At 47.4% G+C, this 14363-nt stretch overlaps 1 protein-coding gene across 1 annotated transcript in view; it reads right to left on the bottom strand.

Moving 5' to 3' along the window:
* The window catches only part of GABBR2 (gamma-aminobutyric acid type B receptor subunit 2), a gene marked incomplete at both ends in the record, with an annotated part of 350598 nt that overhangs the window by 55812 nt on the left and 280423 nt on the right, over nt 1-14363 (bottom strand). Inside the window, 2 exons of the mRNA XM_081281796.1 lie at nt 2574-2696; nt 9923-10030. Coding sequence (XP_081137922.1) covers nt 2574-2696; nt 9923-10030 — 231 coding nt within the window. The remainder of the gene's footprint in view (nt 1-2573; nt 2697-9922; nt 10031-14363) is intronic.

Here is a 14363-nt window from a genome sequence, read left to right as displayed (position 1 = left end):
AGGGCAACCTGAAAAGAGGAGTAAGTAGCACAAGAGGAAGGGCCAGGAAAGACCCAGAAAGAAACCTCGGTAGATCCTGGAGGGACACATGAAGGGCATATCTGGCCCTTGCCCTGGGCCCTGTGGGTGGCCCCTCGGTTTCCTCGTCTGCGCAGAAAGGCTCTTTTATGGCCATCAGGGGCTCTGCAGTTGGAGAACCTTAACTTTGAGAGATTTGGGGTGTTCTAGGGTTCTGTGCACAGAGTCATCGAGGGGAAGAAAGGTATCATCCGTGATGGCAGCACTGGTTTACCCTGCTGGGCGGCGGGGCTCCCCATTTCCAGTCCGCCCCCAGCCCTGCAGCCTTCTCCTGCTGTAGCCAGAGCCCCACTGACCGCTGCACACTTAGAGTGGAGGCAGCAGCCTTCAGGCCCCAGGGTACCCTTGATCTGGTCTCCAGCTGCCCCAGCTCCAGACTCCCCACAAGCTCTGCCTCATTCCCTTGGCTCCCCTTCCCTGGCATCCTGGCCCCTCAGTCCCTTTTCTCTAATTTGCGTCCTTATCCGTAGGGTGTGCAGGCATGCCTTTGTTCTACCTACTTCCCTGATCTGCGCCAATGAACAAAGGCCTAGGAAAGTCCGAGAAAGTGCAAAAGGAGCTGTCTTGGTGTTGAAGGGAGGGTAGGGCACCACTAACCTGCTGGGCGACCTTGGGTAAGTTACACAACCTCTCTGGGTTTCCATTTCCTCATTACTAAGATGGGCTTACTTGTAACACTTCACAGAACTGTTGTGATATTAAATCACATATAACACTGGCTGTCATCACTGTCGTCATTGTCATTATCATCATCATCATCATCACTATCATCATTATGGCTGTAATTGTCACCACCACAGGCTCTCCCTAGCTCAGGGGCCCACTTAGCCAGTGACAGCTCTTCCCAGTATTGAATCTGTCTGGATCACTAAATCTTGGTGGTGGGCAGGGAATTCCCCTGGGACTGAGTGGGCGAGGAGGTGCTCATTTGGCCACTGTGCATGATGAATGGTGACCAGTTGTCACCTCCCCTCTGGAAAAAGCCTGTCTGCGTGAATGAACTCAGTTCCTGTCCCCTTGGCCCACAGGCACAGCCGGTGTCATGTCCGTCTGTGCCTGTCTGGAGCCCTGCTTCCTCCCAGGGTATACGTGAAAGGTGGAGAGATGGAGGGGCGCTGTCCAAAATCTTCTCCCTAAAAGATGTTCACCGACTGCATAACTTCTTACTGAGCTGAGTAAACTCTCTGTATCAACATAAATGTGGCTGTGCATTTTATTTTCATGAACCCCCACTCTTTTATTTATTTTTTAGTCCTGGGGATTGAACTCAGGGTGCTGAGCCACATCCCCAGCCCCTTTTTAAAATATTTTGTTTAGAGACAGGATCTCTCTGAGTTGCTTAGGGCCTCACTAAGTTGCTGAGGCTGGCTTTGAACTCAGGATCCTCCTGCCTCAGCCTCCTGGAAAACCTTCTTGTCTAGAAGGATAATACCTCTGTCCCCAAATTCCACACTAAATTCCACAAAAAGATTTCCCTAATAACATGGTGTGAGAAACAGAGGTCCTCATTATCTCCATTGAATTCGCCACAACTTACGGAAAACATAAGCAAATGGCCCACCCAGTGCAGCTGGCTCCACTCCACAAAAGCATGTTCAACTAAAGGACAAAGTGGACAAAGAGACAACTTTCAGGGACTTGGACTTCCCTACCCCAGAGCATCACGGAAAGACCAGCAGGAGAACAGGGCAAGGCTGAATGCAGGATAATTAAAATATATACTTAAAGTACTTTTATATAAGCTTCCTTATTTTTACTTTTTGGAGTCCAAGATTGAACCCAGGATGCTCAACCACTGAGCCCCAGCCTTTTTTTTGTATTTTATTTAGAGGCAGGGTCTCACTCAGTGGCTTAGGGCCTCTGTAAATTGTTGAGACTGGCTTTGAACTTGGGATCCTCCCACCTCAGCCTCCCGAGCTGCTGGGATTACAGGCGGCATGCGCTGTCATGCCTGGCTAAGCTTCCTTATGTTAACAATAAATGTCTCATATCAAATGTATGAGAGGAAATACACTGATCGCCACCCTGAACATCATACAGTAACTAGGAGGAGCTATCGGAACACGGATTTCCTAGAAGCACTGCTTATGGGACTTTCTTTAAAGAAGGGACAATGGTGCAATGTAATTTCTCCAATGAAAGATCACGTAGATGGGAGCTTCTACAATGTATTTTTCTTTGCAGGCTGGGATGGGAGCCCAGGGTCTTGAGCACACAAGGCAAGTGCTCTATCACCAAGCTACACTCCCAGCCCAGTATTTTCAGCAGCCCAACATTTCCCCTTAATTCTGCATATATTAAGATTGACATTAAATTATTTCACCATACCTTATATTCAGTGCTCCTGAAATTAACAAACATCTCAAATGGAAGGAAGTGGGATCAGGTGTTCCCAAAAGCAACTGTGCAGCCGAGGAGATGCACTGGCTGCCTTGCCATCTCGTGCCTGGGAGCTGCGCCCGAGGGTCTCCCTCCTGCTGGCACCGGCTGCTTACCTCCATGCTGTACCTCTCCACTGTCCTCCGCAGGGGGTCCACAGCCTGCCAGCAGATCAGGATGCACAGATCAATGAGCAGCATGCCCCCGACGATCACGAGCAGTTTCTGGTCTTTGATAATCTGCAGTGGAGAGGAGAAGAGGGAGGCAGAGGTGAAAAGAAGCTTCCTGGACAATGGCTGAGGACCCGGGATGAGGAGTGACTGTGTCCTGGATGCTCAGCTGGACAGTGTCCTGAAATGCCCCATCACCCACAGAATAATGTAGCCAGGTTCCTTTGCCTTCCCGGTCCAGCCCCGCTCCAAACCCACATGTGCACTTTGTTGAAATTTGGCCACTCCTAGTCTCCTCTGAGCTGTGATTTTCACTCTCTGGGACTCTGTAGGTGCTGTTCCTTTAGTCTGGAACACCCTATTCTTTCCACAATCTTTAAAGACCCAGGTCAGTTGTAGCTTCCTCCACGAAGCCCTCTCTGACTCCCCTAGAATAACTCATCACTCCCAGAGCATTGTGTCCACAGGATCCGAGGAGTAATAACAGCAGCAGAGACAACAAGCAACGTAGCTAACCTTTAATGATCCATTATTCCAGGCTGATGGTTCACATGCATGGTCTCATTTAAAAACAGATTCTATCATTATTCCCATTTTACAGATGAAGAAACAGGCCTCTGGGGGGCTCAACAGATATGTCAAAGGGAGTGAAGCTCAGATTTGAACCAAGCACCTCCTTTCTCCAGAGTTCACATCCTCAAACAATCACAGCACTGTCCAGATACTACGTCAAATTATTGTCACAGCTCCCTCCTCACTGGCCTGGGAAGCCCAGACAGGAGGGAAACCCATGTTATTTATTTGTGTACTCTCAGTACCTAACAGGGCTTGGCATTCAGTAGGCACTTAAAAGTTTGATGGATCGAGCTGAGATGAAGGAAAATAAAAAGAAGAAATATAACTCACTCCCATTCCGCTCTGCAGGCTGGGGTGTTTCTTCACTGCTGTGAGTCCCACCCCACTTTACATCACTGATATGCAGGGGCCTGGGGACAAACACTAGAGCACCAGTGCTCACCTGTATTTCATTCATTGCAGGTTTATGTCCCCACTACCCCCCAAACACACAAATAAAAGCCAATGTGACGAAGTAGTTCTGGAAAAGAATCATGGAAAAATAAACAAAACTGAGACAGAAGCTTAAGAAATATCACCAGGTCTGGTTTTTAAAGATTAAAGTCATTTCAAAAGAAGAAACAGAAACTCAAGAGGTCTCTCTGTGGATGAATGTAGAAGGAACAAGAAAGTGTTGCTGATCAAATCCACCCAGACTGCTTTACTTGGGGGTAGAGCACTGGAGAAACCTCCTCTTTGAATTTTCAAGGAGGATCCAGTGAACCTCTGAGGTTTTGCAGAAACCTGGCTTAACCCTTGCCCCCAGGAACTAGGCAACTCTTTGTAGAGCTTGAGAAAATAGGGTGGACCTAGGATGGGCTGGAAGAAGCCTCTGCCTAATGTGCTGCCTGAGTCTCCAGGCATTTGTCCCACTTGGGCTTGACTCCTGGAGGTCCTCCCAGCACCTTTCTGCTGGTGGATTCCTACCCCAGCTTCAAGACTCAGCCCAAGCAGCTCCTCATCCGTGAAACTGGGCATGTCCAGCACAGGGCACAGCCAACCTTAGAAGACACACATCAGGATTTCCCTCTTGTAAATGTGACACAGTAAGGTCCTTCACTCATAAGGCTCAAGAATGGGGTAGAAAGGGGCACTGGAATTCTGAAGGATTTGGAATTATGTGAACCTGGGTTGGGATCCTGGCTCCATTTCTTGCTACTTGTATGGTCATGAGCAAATCACTTCCTCTTTCTTATTCTGCATTTTTAATTTATGTCATGGCCAGGAGGAAGGGAAGAGAGGGATGTTCATGTATTATTCTCTAAGTATGGTATAAAGGAAAGAGCATAGATTTAGGAATTAAAAGGCCTCTTTCTAATCCCAGTTCTTACCAAATGTGATCTTGATCTTGAGCAGGTTGCTTAACTTTTTTAGGTCTCAGTTTCCTCCTTGATAAACTGGAGCCACTCATGCCCAAGTTACACAGGTGGTCTTAGAATAAAATGAGAGGGTGTATGAAAACACCTAGTACAGGGAAGATGCTCAAGGAATGGTGGCTATTTCACTACCACTACTTGGGATTTGTCCATTAGTGATTATGTGTTTTTGTGTAGGACAGCGACATCTAGGGGTGAAATATGATATTGCACCTCAGCTCTACTAGACATAGAACTCAATGGATGAATCTGTGGTGGGAAGGTTGTAATGAGAGGCTGTATCTAATTTCCTTTTAGCACCATTACCAAAGCCTGGCACATGGCCAGTGTTGGTAGCTAAATGGATTTATACTAAGAAGTTATGAAATTAATTTCATTTATTAACTGTGGAACTGTTTATCGAGTGTCTACATTGTGTCAGGTTCTGTTTTAGACAGCCATGAAAAAAAAATCCTACCTTCATGGAGCATGCATTTTAGTGGGGAAAGACTAACAATGGATAATTAAACAAATTCACCCATGCATATACAAAATACACTACCAAGGACAGGTGATTTAAAATAATCTTCAGTAATGAAAATTGAGGGAAGGAAAACAAAAATAGTACTGACCTGACCATTCCAATTTGAGGACCAGAGAACCTTTCCAATGGGCAAGGTCACCTCTCAGTTCTCACTTCACCTTCTCTCTTTCGTTCCCTCTTTTTCAGGTTTCTCCTCAAAGTCTGCCCACTGCCTCTCTGGGGTATGTCAGTAGTCATTGACATCAGAACATGCCATCCTGTCTCTGAACCTGGGACAATCTTGCCAAGTGAGAGATGGAATGGTACCAGCAATGATAAGACAACGGGCTCTAAGCTGCCATGAACTAACTAGTTGTATGATTTTGGTTAAGTCCTGTGACTCCTCTGAGCTGTTTCCTCATGTACAAAATTGGGAAATAACCACACAAGCCATATTAGATGCCCAGAGCCTGGCTGACAATAACTTCAACGGAAGCCAGTGATCATGCCAATGTCAGTTCCCCTTGTTGTATGGAGCAGGGATTAGCAAACATCAAACTATAGATTTTTCTCACCACCTATTTTTTAATAATATTGTTTTTTAGTCGTTGATGGACACGATACCTTTATTTTATTTAATTATTTTTTTATGTGGTGCCAGGGATCGAACCCAGTGCCTCACACATGCTAGACAAGTGCTCCACCATTGAGCCACAACTCCAGACCTCACAGTCTATTTTTATAAATAAAATTTTATAAAAGCATAGCCATATCCATTCTTTAAATATTTGTCCATGGCTTCTTTTCCATAAATCAGCAGCATAGACTAGCTGAAAAAAAGACAGTATAAGGCTGGGAATGTGGCTCAAGTGGTTGCGTACTCACCTGGCATGCGTGGGGCGCTGGGTTTGATCCTCAGCACCACATAAAATAAAAATAAAGATGTTGTGTCCACCAAAAACTAAAAAAAAAAAAAAATACTAAAAATTCTCTCTCTCTCCCTCTCGTTAAAAAAAAAAAGACAGTATAACTTGCAAAATCTCATGCAAGTTTTGGTTCTTTACAGAAAATACTTGCCTGACCCCTGCTGTCATTTAGCTGATGCCTGGGGTGGCTGTTACAAACCCTCCCCACCAAATTTCCATTGAGCCTGGATGAAGGTCTGCACAGGTGTCCTCAGATGGTTTTATTACTTGTGTTGTTGTCTACAACAGTACCAAGTCATATTTGTCCTCAAAAAACATCTGCCCCAAGAACAGAAGGTCTCATCTTTGAGTTACTGCTTCATCTCAACACTTCAATTTGGTCCTAGTGAGAAGCAGAATAAAGACTGCAATAAGCTCCTCATTTAAGATTTTATGACTGGTCTTTAGGAAAAAATGGTAACATGCTATAAAAAAGCTGAATTTGGGAGTGTGAAGCCACCATGTGTCAATACTTTCTTCAGTAGACTTCTTTTCCTTTAATGTCTTTAAAAAAACATGGCCATATGGGGTGAAGCTTGTGTGTGTGCATTTAGGGAAGGCCTGCCATTGTGGGTGGAGGGAGGAAGAAGTGGGAGCTATGGAAAAAAGGAAAGGATAAAAAGACTCTAATAAAAAAAGCATGTGATTGCAATTATAAGTTTATGTAGATCTAGTATATGTATCAGTGAAAAAAAAGGGGGATCCACTAAAAAAATCAAAGTCCAAAGTTCTTTAAAAGGAAACCAAATCACACAAGGAGAAATACTGTATAACAATTTATGTGAGGTTCCCAGAGGAGTTGTCCCTAAGAGCCAGAAAACAGAGTGTGGTGGACAATGGAGTTGGTATTTTATGGGGCTTTAGTTTGGGAAGGTGAAAAAGTTTTGGAGATGGACAGTGATGATGGCCACACAATATGAAGGCATGATCTGAACTGCCAAACTTTTGAGGATAAGATGTGGTCCCTGATTTTGTTGTAAAAACAGTGAAGTCCGATTAATACGCTGCAGCGTGGGAAACTCCTGGGGTTGCTCTAGTCCTTCTTGTAACTCAGGAGAAGGTTAGAGGAGGGAATGGTGGAGGAGAGAAAGGTATATATGACTTGGGTGGATCAAACATCACGTGGGGAACCAGATGATTTTGAAGGGGTAAAGGCAGTCACAGTCCAAAACGGCTCTTTTCCACAAAACTGTTTTTTTTGTGTGTCAGGTTTTGTTGTTTTGTTTAATTGGTTTTTCTTTTTCTTTCAAAACATTTTTTTTTTTTTGTACTGGCGATTAAACCCAGGATCACTTTACCACTGAGCTACATCCCCAGCCCTTTTTAATTGTTTTGTTTTGAGACAGGGTCTCGCTGCTATGTTGCTGAGGCTGGCCTCAAACTTGCAATTCTCCTGCCTCAGCCTCCCAAGTCATTGGTATTATAGGTGAGTACCACCATACCTGACAGTTTTATTGGTTTTTCAAATTGTGGTAAAATACATATAACATATAATTTACCATTTTAAATATTTTTAAGTGGCTAGCTCAGTGGCCTTAACTGAATGGAGGTGATCTTGTGCTACTGCAGTGTCCTGATGTCAGCATCCCCCACTGGCCAAAACGCCTCTCCCCTTCCTGTGCAGGCAACTCACCCTGTCATACCCTCTGTCCCTGCTGTCACCCTCACCATCCTATATCGATGCCCCTGCTGATTCAGACACCCTCCTCTCTAGTGCAGTCGCCCCCTGGGTCTTGACCACAGAATTACTGTCCTCTGACATCCACCTCCTTGAGGGCTCTATGTGTTATCCCCTGCTGTACCTGACATCATCATCCTTTAAAAAAAAAATTTAGGATTTTTTTCCTAAAAACTAGAAAAGGAAAAAAAAAAACAACAAAAAACAGTAAAAAACATAGTTCAAAAAGTTTTTTAAAGTTAAAAAATAGTAAATAATAAAGGTGGGGCGGGTGCTTGCCTGTGGGACAAGTGCCTTCCCAAGGTGTCAGGATCCCCCACACACAACCCTCAGCTGTACAGCATCTCCAGAGGGCACGGGTCCCCTCCCACCCTGCTCAGCGCTCTGCGCTGTGGCAGGAAGGACACTAAGCCTGGTCTCTGGAGACCGTGTCACATCCCTGTCCACAAGGAGCTTGCAGACAACCAAACTCCTGAAGTTTCCCTTGACACGTTTTGTTGATTGTGCCAGATAGTCGGGGTGTTCTTGCTCAGCGCTCACACAAGGACGGGAACAGAAAGGCCAGTTCTTGATTACAGATGACAACATGGATGAGTCACATATTAACACAAAGGAATCGACACTGATTCTCGCAAAACAGGATGAGTTGTCATAAACGGCAGAGCAGCTCTCTAAGCAGAGCTTCTGGGTGGGAGGGACCCCAAAACCACCTAGATCAGTGCTTCTCAAACTGGCTGGCTTCAGCCTCACCCAGGCGACGGTGAAATAGCAGGCTGCTGGCCCGGCCCCAGAATCTTGGTTCCTTAGGACCGGGCTGGGGCCAAGCATGGCATTTCTAAGAAGCTCCCAGGTATGGACAGCCCACACTGAATAGCCCTGGTCCTGGCCTGAGGGCTTCCATGCTGGCTGTGAGCGGGCACAGGGTGCTCTCAGTTTCCAGGGTGTTACCTTTGCAGATTCAACCACCCGCAGGTGGTTTACCACGTGGTTAGGCCAACAATGGTTGTATTTATACCAAACATACAAAGAATGCTTTTTCTTGTAATTATTCCCCAAACAATACAGCGTAACCATTATCTACACGGCATTTACGCTGAACTAGGTACTGTAAGTAATCAAGAGAAGACCCAGAATATACAGGAGGATGTATGTAGGCTATATACAAAGACTATGCCATTTAATATCAAGTACTTGAGCATCCACAGATTTTGGGATCCTTGGAAGGGGGACAGTCCTGAAACCAATCCCCAGAGGACACCGAGGGACAACTACAACTCCTGGGAAAGTCTAAAACCTACTGATGCTTAGCTACAGCCCCTAGAGATTTGGGTTCAACTGGCCCCAGGTTGGGTGATTTCTTGTAATTTTCAAATGTCCCCATTGCCCTGTAGTGTCCAGTCGGGACTAGGAGCAACCAGTGGCTGGACCTCTCTCACTTACACAGGGGAGTTATCATAGTGCTGCTGGGCCTGGAGAGCAGCAGAGAGCACAGGGATCTGGTGTCAGGTCTGGAATCTTTGTCCCTTGAATGTAGCCTAAGGTTTTCCTGTGGTGGCCTGGGTGTGTGGCAGGGGCCTGAGGGGCAGGATCCACCCACCTCACTGGAGTGGGCAGGGGCTGCTGCACTTGAAGCACTGTTTCACTTCCCCTCTTTTAGGGGCTCCCCATTGCCCATAAGTTCAAGTTCAGATTCATCTATGTGGTTCCTACCTTTCCTTCCAGCCTCTTCTTGCACCCTGCCCCTGTGACCCCCACGCCTCTCCCTACTGTGCCCCTCTCAGCCCTCTGACCAGGCCACTCCTATTCTCAGGCCTTTGCATGCACTGTTCCCCCTATGACATGTGCAGAATCCCCACCCTCTCTAGTTGACCAACTCCCCAACACCCTCCAGGACCTGGCGGAGGTGAACGTGATGCCTCCCGGAGTGTCTTGTGCTCTAGAAGTCCCCATGTGTCCCCAACCAGCACCCCTCACTCTGTGCTGTAAAGACTTTGTTAGCTGTCTGATGTCCCTGGGAGCCAAGAGATAAGGACTGTGTTTCTTTGAATCCCCAGCAAGTAGCTTAGAGGCCACACACAGTCAGCACCTAATTCATGTCTGTTTGCTAAGTGACACTTAGCAAACTAAGTGAACCCCTGAAGCTGTAGGAGGGTGATTACCTTCTTCTTCATTTTCACATTTTTGAAGATGGCATGGACCCTCCATGTCTTTGCAAACATCGCTCCAAAGGCAGTTGTGTAACCCACGGTGAGGATCCAGGTCCTGACCTAGAGCCCATGAGAAAACGGAGACATTAGCATCCTTCAGGTGAATGGATCTTCTGTCAGATGTGTCACCGCGCCAGAAGAGGTCCTCTAGAGGATGGGGACAAATGTTTTCCTTTGCATGTTGAATTTTACTGGCATCCTTCAATCAAATTTCAAGGTGATGGACTTTAAGTTCTATCAGCCGTCAGGCCCAGGGTACTTGGCATGTACGTGAGATTTAAATCCTGCCTCCAATAGGCCTGTACTGAGCACATCATAGAGAGAGGCACAGAAGGTCCCAGCACTGCTGAGGGGTCACTCTGTCTTTCTGTCCTCCCTTTCCTCTCCCTCACCATGGCCAGGCTGCTACTGCCCAGGGTGACCTCAGGAGTCCAGTTACTTAGCAGCAGGCCAGGCTGGATGCTGAGCCCACAATCAGACCTTGGATCCCTTTAGAACTAAGGCCCTGTCTGGCTTTCAGCTGATCCCCATGACTCAAGTGTGCCCAGGCCGATGACTGATGGGAAGAGCCATACCTGCAGGCTGGCACAAGATGGCCACCTTCTGTTAGCTACTGAGGGCTTGCAGGGCGCCCACTCCCCACCTCCACTGTCATTACTCCCAGACTCCCCCCTCAATGGCTGGACCAGACACCCTCCATCACCCAAGGGGTGTGCAGATCCCTGGAAATGTTCCAGCCCAGGTTCATTCTGCTCTTGCCTTCGAGGCAACGTGGCTATCCAACTTTTCAGAGACAGCACATTTTCCCTCTCTGTTCTCTTTGTGAAAATAGGAACTGGCAGGGTAAAAGGCAAGACTGATTTCCTAAGTCAAGGGAAGGACAACAGCATCCCCAAAATCACTGGGAAATGTGTGTGTAGTGTGACTGCAGACTGGGTACAGGGGGACTCAGTCTTCTGTCTTCTTTCGTTTCAAAAATGAGGGGGGAATCCAAGCCAGGATGAACCTCAGTGCCTCAGGGGCATAGGATGTCTATGTTATTACCCCGATTAGACTCCAAGGGCCCAAGAGAAGTAACAGACCAAGAAGGAGGAGCTTATCCAATGGCCAGGTCACGAATTCCTTCCATTGGCACTGAGGGGCCCTGTAGACCATCCCACTCAGTAATCCATTCGGTGGCTTATCTAATCCCTCAACTAGTGCCATCAGGCCAGAGGTAAAATATAGAGAAATGAAAACAGACAATAACAACCGCCAGGGTGATTATTTAGGAGACGTCAGTTGATGAGGAAACCACTTTACAAATGAAGAAACTGAGGCCCAGTGCATTGGACAGTTTCCCTCCACTGCCCACGTGGCCCCAGAGTGAAGCCTAGAACTCCTCCCCTTGATCAGGAGCAGCCCACTGTCCTGCCTCCTCCCAGGTCCAGTCTGCTTAACCCACGTCAGGCTCATCTACACCTTGATCCTGCTGCCCTAGGGCAAGGGCACATGAGGTAGGGCAGCTGACCAGCCACAAGGTACTCTCCTGAGGACCGCGACACACTTTCAAAGCTAATACGCAGACACAACTTAAGACCACTGGTCCACAAGTGTTTTTGGTCATGTTCTCCTATTAGAAAGTCCATCTGAAACACCAACACAGGCAGAGCATGGACATTTCATAAAGGATGGAAAAAGGAAATAATGCCATTAGTTTACATCATCATGGGGCTGACACAGGTCTCTTCTTTCAAGGCCATGTGTCACACAAATGTGCTGAGTGTTATTAATATCTCCCTTGACCAAGGTTTTCCTTAAAGCAATTATTTTCAGGCCACTTGCCTATTTTGTGAGGGTTAACTTCATTAAGATTCAATGAGATAAATTAAGCGAGTTAAAACTCGATAATATAAACTTAATCTGGCGTCTGGAAACGGCAGTATGGTGCCAGGAAGGGAAAGGCAGGATTGCCTGAAGCTGCCTGGCCAGAAGAGCTCACAGCCCCCGCCTGACCATGAGGCGAGCTGTTGACTGGTGTCTGAGAATTTGGATTTGGGGTGGGTTCCCACCATCCCCTCAATGACAAACATGGTTTACTGTGCCAAAATTCTTTGTGCACAGAATATAGTTTATGTTGAACACCTGCATTCCTTCGGGGAGTCTGGAATTTGGGGCATAGTAGGCAGGAAAGGTACATGGTCCCCTAATAAAACTCCCAGACACAGCTCTCATGAGCTTCCCTGGGAGACAGCATTTCCTGCGTGTCGTCTCTATTCATTCCTGAAGCAAATCCGTGTGTCCTGTGTGACTTCCTCTTGCAAGCTAGCACCTGGTCCTCCCTAGTATTTGCTCGATGCCTTTTTCCCCACTCTCTGATTTTGCTTGTGTCCTTTCACTGTCATTGATCATAGCTGTGAGCGCAGCTGGATGCTGAGTCCTGGGAGCACCAGGAATCCCTGAACCTGGGTGTCCCCCACCCACACTCTATCTCTGTCTGGAAAAATGTAGTGACCAACCACGATGTCCTTTGGTTGTGGAGGTTCCTGGATGTGACCACCAGAAGCACATGCTGAGCCAGGGTCCAGGTCAGCCCTGGCCTCACCTCACACCTGGAGGCAACTTTTAAGAAATCCATGAACTAACAGTAGAGGAAAGCGGGGTGGGAGCAGGACAGTGGGACTCACCAGCAGGGCTGCCTACCCTGCTGGCTCTGCCGGCATCAGCCCTGGGCTACCCTCTGCTGAAGGGAGGTGTTATTTCTCTTCTCTGCTCCTCCCATGTCTGTGAAATGGAGAGGGTGCCAGGACTGGCTCCTCTTGGCCCATTTAAGTGCTCCTCTGGGTTATCATCCCCACTCTGAGCTCCAACCCTGCACATATTCTTGTCACTGGAGGCCCAGGTGACACTTAGGTGCCCCCATAAAACCTTCACACTCTGCAGCCAAAGCTAAGCTCATCAGTCTCCCCCTGAGATTCTGTTTCTCCCTGACTTGGGGAATTGTGTCACCATCTGCCTGTCCCCCAAGTTAGAGACCTGGGAGTCACCCATCTTGTCCCCACCTCCCCTGACTCTCCTAGTCCATCTGCAAGCCATCTCCTCTGCCTGCCCTCCCATGTCTCTCCCTGCCCCTTGATCTCTGACAGGTGGGTCCTGGTGCTGCCCCTGGGGCTTTGCTTCCGGCCTCTGGTAGGGTTTGGAAGGACGGTCAGGAGGCTGGGGGTGCCAGGAGGCTGTGTTTCCCCCACCATTTGTCTCTGTGCTGTGTCTCTGGAAGTAGCTGGGTCTTTTCACCTAGCACTGGCTCTTTCTGGGCCAGGAAGACTCTCATCATTCTTACAGGGGACTAGGGAGGGCATTTCCTGGGGAGGGCTGCCGGGTGGTGAGGGCTGCCTCTGGGTACCTCAGTATCCCCAGGTTGCTCCTTTAACCCCACCTGCACATCTCTAGTTTTTCCCATCATGGGAGTCTCTCCCAGTGACAAGGGGTTCTGTCTTGTGCCAGGGCCATGCCCGACACTCCATCTCACATTATGTCCCGGGTCAACGTAGCCCTCCCTTCTATCCCCTGCTGCATCCTGTGTCTTCTCAGGCTGCCAGTCCCAGCAGAAGCTATTTCCTCTGTCCCTGGTACTATTCTTCCTGCATTCTATTTCACATATTCTTTATTTGTCCTCTGAAATCCAAACTCATAGGCCACTGCCTCTGAGAAGCCCTCTCAGACCTCACAGGGAGGTCATGACTGCCCATTCCCCACAATGTCCACCTTTATGCACATTTCTGCTGTGACATCTGTCTACCACCTGCCTGCCTCTCCCATAAGATGGAGCCACTAAGAAGCAGGGCTTGAGCAAGCCCATGAAAGGACAACCACAGAAAGACTGGCACTGATAGCAAAAGAGGCTGAGTATGTGGCCTCAGTGGCCCCTTCCACTGAAATTTGATATATGATCTTGTAGATAGTGAGCTAAGCTTGGAGGACACTCTGTCAGTATGCTGTAGGGGCATTTCCTGCACTGAGGGAGGTTTATTTGATGATGTTCCAGGTATACCTTCTTTCTCTATAATCACGTGATGTTAAATGAACTAGAAAGTTCTGAAGGGCTATAATGATTCTGATTTCCAATTGTTCCCCTCCAAAACAAATCTCTACTGAGTCATCACCACCAGATGAATAGTGACTTCACTGTCTCTACAAAGTCTTGAGCACATTCACTCTTGAGAGTTAATGTCTTTCTCTTCCTTTGGCCACAGAGCACTCAGTACCCTGTAAATTGCCTTAGATATACACATTCAGGGGGAAAAGGAAATTCAGGTGGGCAATGTCCATCCATCTCAGGTATGAAAAAGAAAAAAGCAAATGAGAGCAAATCTCCAAAGGAAAAGAAAAATCTATGCCTGGAACAGTTTTGTTC

The sequence above is a fragment of the Spermophilus citellus genome (assembly GCF_964194105.1).
Source record: "Spermophilus citellus genome assembly, chromosome: 2".
Classification (NCBI taxonomy): domain Eukaryota; kingdom Metazoa; phylum Chordata; class Mammalia; order Rodentia; family Sciuridae; genus Spermophilus; species Spermophilus citellus.
Note: the sequence above shows the minus strand (reverse complement) of the source record. Positions and strands in the feature narration are given on the sequence as shown.